At 30.1% G+C, this 6,000-nt stretch overlaps 1 protein-coding gene across 1 annotated transcript; it reads left to right on the forward strand.

Moving 5' to 3' along the window:
- Positions 1–2,684: 2,684 nt before the first annotated feature.
- LOC129286426 (receptor-like protein 43) lies at positions 2,685–3,278 on the forward strand. The gene has a single exon (XM_054922387.1). It carries the CDS (start codon positions 2,685–2,687, stop codon positions 3,276–3,278), a length of 594 nt encoding a protein of 197 aa, XP_054778362.1.
- The last annotated feature ends 2,722 nt before the right edge of the window (positions 3,279–6,000 follow it).

Genomic DNA, 6,000 nt, shown 5'->3' on the forward strand with positions numbered 1-6,000 from the left:
AGTATCCCCTTCCTATGGCAGTGATACTTGACAGTTAAACAACTATCAAATATATGGCCCTATACTTAATGGTTATTGGCAAATGTCAAGTATAATATACCAGCAGAAATGGTTCTGGTCCAAAGTTGAAAAAGTATATTCAATGGTTATCTGAAATAATTGTCAAATATGCCTACCTATATTCTACAGTTATTCAAATAACTGTCAAATATGTTTTGGTATTTTTTTTTAAGTGTGGCATCTATGTTTTAATCAATCCCCTGCAACAAAATTGATAATTTACTCCTAGAACAGTCACCAGACAATCCAACAAGAATTATCATCAATAACATTGTTTCCAAATTAAAAGAAAATATATATACATTGCAAACAACCCCAAATTCAACCATAAAACTTATTCCTTGTGCTCAAAAAGTCACAAATCTTATTCCTAAATTTCAATCCTATCCTAAAAAATGAAATAATAATCCTATCCTAAATCACATTCCTTTTGCTGCTAGACCAAATGCACACTCATTGAGAATTAATGAGTGAATTTTGCATGATCCATACTTGAAATATGTGTTGATACCACTCTTCCACAACTTCATTGATGTTAGCATCCCCAAATTCTTCACAATACGTGTCATCATATTATTGCAATTTGAATTATAACCACAACAAAGTTACCTAACTAATTAAATTTTGTTATAAATAAAATGTAGTTAAATTAAATATGAACCTTGGTAGGGGTTGGAGTCTTGGCATGAGTGATGATTCTCCAATGAATCTCATCATGCAATATCCATAGTCCACTGAATCTGGTCTTTGACGTGTGCACTTTTAAAAACCAATAAAGATATATTAAAAAATTACATAATTGTTAATAAATACTTGAATAATTAATGTTTAAACATATACCCTTATTACTGTCCATGTGAACAATTGGTCAAACGGTTTGACCTTGGGAATAGTTAGAGATTCATCCATGTAGTACAAAGACATAGCCCTAACAAAACAGAAGTTGGCGTAAGAAGTTTGAAATATAAAAAAAAAACACAAGTATGAAACTTAATTAATGTGCTTACTTGTTGATTAGTTCCATCATCTTTGTGATTATGCAAATAGATAATGGAGAAGATGATGAGTCTCTAACAAAAAGGTGATTTTGATTTTGAAAAAAATTATTAACCCGCCCTTCAGTACAAAATGCCTAGCCCTAAAAAAAGTTTGTTTTTTGGGGGGGGGATGGTCTTTAACCCTAAAGTATATGTATGTTTGGAATTGTTTTAGTAAAGATGATTTTATCTCTAACTTTTATTAATAAATTTGTATTTATGGTAAAATATCTATATATATATATATATATATCACCAATTTTATTTTATGTTGGTTTTTATCTAAATCTCTAATCATATAAATGACTGAAAATATTTTTGGCTTTGAGTCTCATAATCGGTGGTAACATTTTAAAGAGTAAGATGATAGATTCTATTCTTTTTTTTTAATTATTTTGGGCCAACCATAGACTGCTTTTGATTCTCACACAGGGCATCAACTACATACACTAAATTAATCTTTCTCGAATAATATTGAATACTCTAGTCCTAATATATCGCTACATTGATTTAAACTCTCAGAAAAGAAAACATCTTGTCATTACATCAAATATTTGAATGGATTGCATAATTGTCATCATCAACATTTCTTTGATCGTATTTCAAAGCTCTAGACTTGACCATCCGTCTGTTCTTCTTCTGTTAGTAATTTTGGGTGTGTATGTGTGTTTTGAAAATTGTGTAGTGTTTTCAATACTCCATAGTCGTCGTGGTCACTAATGTGGAAATATATATTTAAATGCTATATTTGTTATCTAAAATGATAATGACACTCCAATAGCGCCTATTTAGTGGAGCACTTCATAACAATTAAAATCCAACAGAATTTTTGGTATGAAGATTAATTTGATTTTTCCATAATCATTCATAATGGGGCATTTTGAAGTTGTCACCTACCAACTTGGTTGACTTTCAGGTCAACCCTACAGGTCAATCTACTAATTATATTTTGATGTACATACAACGAATAGCAATTTGGAATTGCTTTGTAATTCACATATATTGACAAATGTTATAAACAGAGGTGATAACTTTGGAATTGGAATAGTAGTGTTGATAGTTGGTGTAGTGGTGGTAATGATAATGATGATAGCAGATGAATGAAAGAAGGTGGTGGTGGTGGAATTTTTAGTTCTTCAAGTTTCCATTTATTGAAGTTCAAATTACTTATTACGCGGGTCTTCTTAATATCGACAACATTTTGTTGATGCTAAAAATGAATATGATGCAAAACATTATTTAATTGTTATCTGTTAAAAAACTCTTATTCTTTAGCTAGATTTTTCTTCTCGAATGCACTGGGCGCAATTACTGCATGTTTCACGGCAAAGTCCCTTCACATAAACATATATCCCAAAAGTCTTTAGACTTCCAATATAAAAATAGATATTATTTACCTAACATGCTAATTATAATTAATATTTTAGTTGAAGTTTTTTTAATCTTATTATGAGAGATGTCCTTCTAATTTTCTATCTGTCATTGTGTTTGCACACCTTGACTTGAGTTGGAATTGGAGAGGTATAAAATGATACGTGTTTTCTTAGATACACACCTTGCAATTTTGACAAGTTTGATATGCTCAACATGGAAAAATCTCCTTCCTTTGCTTTCCTCATGTTCTCACTCCATTGCTTCATATCCTCCTTGGCTTTGATTGATACAAACATCACTACTGATAAATCTACCCTTCTTGGCCTTAATTCTTTTATCACTTCAGATCCATATGATTCCTTATCTACTTGGTGTATCTCTTCTTCTCCATGCAATTGGGTTGGTGTCGCCTGCAATACTCGCCATGGAAGGGTCCATTCCTTGAATCTAGGTGGCATGGATCTCAAAGGCACCATATCTAAACTATTGGGAAATCTCTCATTTCTTGTTGAACTTGATCTTAGTAGCAACAACTTTTATGGTGAAATACCAAGAGAGTTAGTTCAATTGCGTAGATTGAAACTACTGAACTTGAGCTTCAATGACTTTCATGGAAAAGTTCCAGCATGGATAGGAGATTTATCTACAATGGAGCACTTAAATCTTCGAAATAATGGTCTTGTTGGATTAATTCCACTATCTGTGTTCAATCTATCAAGGTTAGAGACATTAGATTGGAATTTTAATTTAATTGAAAGAATCGTTCCTGTTGAGGTAGGAAGACTTGAGCGTTTGAAGGTTTTATGATTGGCGGGTAACAAGCTTTCGGGAATCATTCCCCAAATGATTTCCAACTTATCATCACTTGAATTACTGAGTTTGTCTTCTAATACTTTGTCAGGTATGTTTTGGAATTATTTTTTATACCAATATTTATTTTTGCTCTAAACTAGTCTATTTGGTTAGCATGATATAATCCCATGATGAACATCTGGAAGGATCTAGGTTTTTTCTCGACTATTTTATATTCTTTTTTTTTTTTGTATTTTTATGCATTTTTATCAGATTTCATTTTTTATAATTTTTTATCAATTTGTTTTCAATAAATCAAGTATCTACATGAAACTGAAGCAACAGGATATTTGTTTCTTTACTACAGTGCATTCCAATAATGGCTAGCATGAAAATAATAGTCTACTTTATCACCGAAGACATTTTGAAGGGTTTTCCCCCCTAAATGAGCAAAGCTTACAATACATGGACCTGGAACATTCAATTTTAATTTGGACTATTCAAATTATATTTTAATTATATTATTTATTATTAACTATTATTTCTTTTAAAAAATTTTGTCGTCAAATATTAATTTTCTGTTATGTATATTACTTGCTAAAATAAAAATAATAAAATTCAAAATTTAGATATAAAGAATTTATATTCAGTTTGTACATGAAATATATCAATTATCACATTTGCAACGTGACTTGGACTTGGAGAGAAGTGCAAGCTTCTTTTTCCTTCATTTTCATTTCTTTATTTTTTTCCCCCTTAAACCAATGCTAGATGCGAATGTTGCTTTTCCTTATTGATAATGACTAAATCCATTATAATTACACAAACCACCAAAAATCTGTGGCCTTCATTTTCATAATTGAAGTTAACTATTTAGAAAGTAAGGTGATATAACATAGCATTCACTTTTTCAATAATAATACTATTGAATTCACTCAAAAATAATAATAATATTATTGAATAACTCAGTTCTAATATTGAAATTTTTGTGTTGTTTTGTGCAAATTTACATCATTCTGAAAATAAGGTATTTGTTTAAATTCTAAGGAATATAACATTTGGATCAGGACACTTTAAAGGAAGCAAGGCAATATCTTCAAGGATACCCCGGAAGCGCACAAGACTTTATAACAATCATAACAATGCAACCCTCTACAACTTTTGTATATTTTATATTGGTTAGAAAAAAATTTAGGTGAGTTAAGTCTTCAATAACTGAGAACTTAAGAGTTAGGATATGCATTATAACTCCAAAAGTACTTACACAAATATTTACATTTTAACATCTACTAAGGATCTCACATCTGTGACCTACTTTAAGCACGTGTCTTTATAAGATATGAGTTATATTTTTATCAACTAGAAAAATAGTCTTCATTGGCCTAATATGTTGATATCCTATATGGGACTTAGTTAGTTAGTAATAAATTCAATTTCTGAAAATAATTATATTTCTCAACATTGTGAGCTTTATTTTCTAAAGATCAATATGATCATTAAGTATAAATTTTGTTTTTGAATCTTGCATCAATAAAAATAAATATAACTACCCCTATTGTCTTCAACGTAAAACACATGCAACACTAGATGAGAAAGTATTCATACTGTAAACATGAATTAAAAAAAATGCATACTTTAGAAAATTCTTCCTTATGCCTAATGCTCATGATACATATTGACATATTATTTGTCTTTTGATATTTGAAGGAGGCATTCCAAATGAGATTGGTCATCTTCCACAGCTACAGATAATATATCTTGGAAATAATCAGCTTTCAGGCTCGATGCCAACCTCATTACTTAACAGTTTGATGCAACGACAAATTGATCTTGGAATAAATCAATTGTCAGGGAGTATCACAACAAATGTGTGTCTTGGGCTACCAAAACTTGAATTATTTTATGTGGATAGAAATGATTTGTCTGGTAAAATACCCTCCATTTGGCATCAATGCAAAGAATTGGCAATGTTACAGTTAGGTGATAACATGTTCAACCTAGGAATCATTCCAAGTGATATTGGAAATTTGACAAACCTCCAACGCTTGTATCTTCCCTACAGCAATTTGCAAGGTAAGAGTTTAAATTATATGATTTTTTTATACCATGTGTGTCATTTTTTGTTTGTTTTAATCTCTCAAATAAAATGTTATTTTAAAATATGTGTTTCATGTTTGTGATGGATGCGTGCAGGCTAGGTGTGGTGCATGTATTTGTTTGTTTGTTCACATAATAGTGGGGCCAAAATTTGTGTAAAAACAAATCTCCAAATAAATCGTTTATCAATTTATGGAAAACATTCCCAATGCCATATAATTAACTATACATATTTAATAGAATTTTCTATGAAATATTTTATAATAAAGATTAATTATCTTAATTTGATAGAAATAACTAGTTAGGATTCCATGTATATACCTTTCATTTAAATGGCAATTTGCCAGAAGAAATATGTCATCATCTCACTTTGCGGGAAATCTTGGATGTTGATGATAATTATTTAGAGGGAAGCATTCCAAAATTAATAAGTAATTGCACAGTTTTTAAAGAATTATATTTGAGCACCAACTCATTTACACGTATGCACTTGTGTAATATGTGTGTTTTTCCCAAAGTGATTATGAATAAAATACCATTCAGCTCTGAATTAGAATATTAGATTATTTAATCCCAATGTGATTATGGATAAAATGACATATATGACATAAAGAATTATATTTGGGTGTTATTACATATA

Source organism: Prosopis cineraria, unplaced genomic scaffold (genome assembly GCF_029017545.1).
Source record: "Prosopis cineraria cultivar Desert tree isolate PC_DT_omini unplaced genomic scaffold, ASM2901754v1 PC11, whole genome shotgun sequence".
NCBI lineage: Eukaryota > Viridiplantae > Streptophyta > Magnoliopsida > Fabales > Fabaceae > Prosopis > Prosopis cineraria.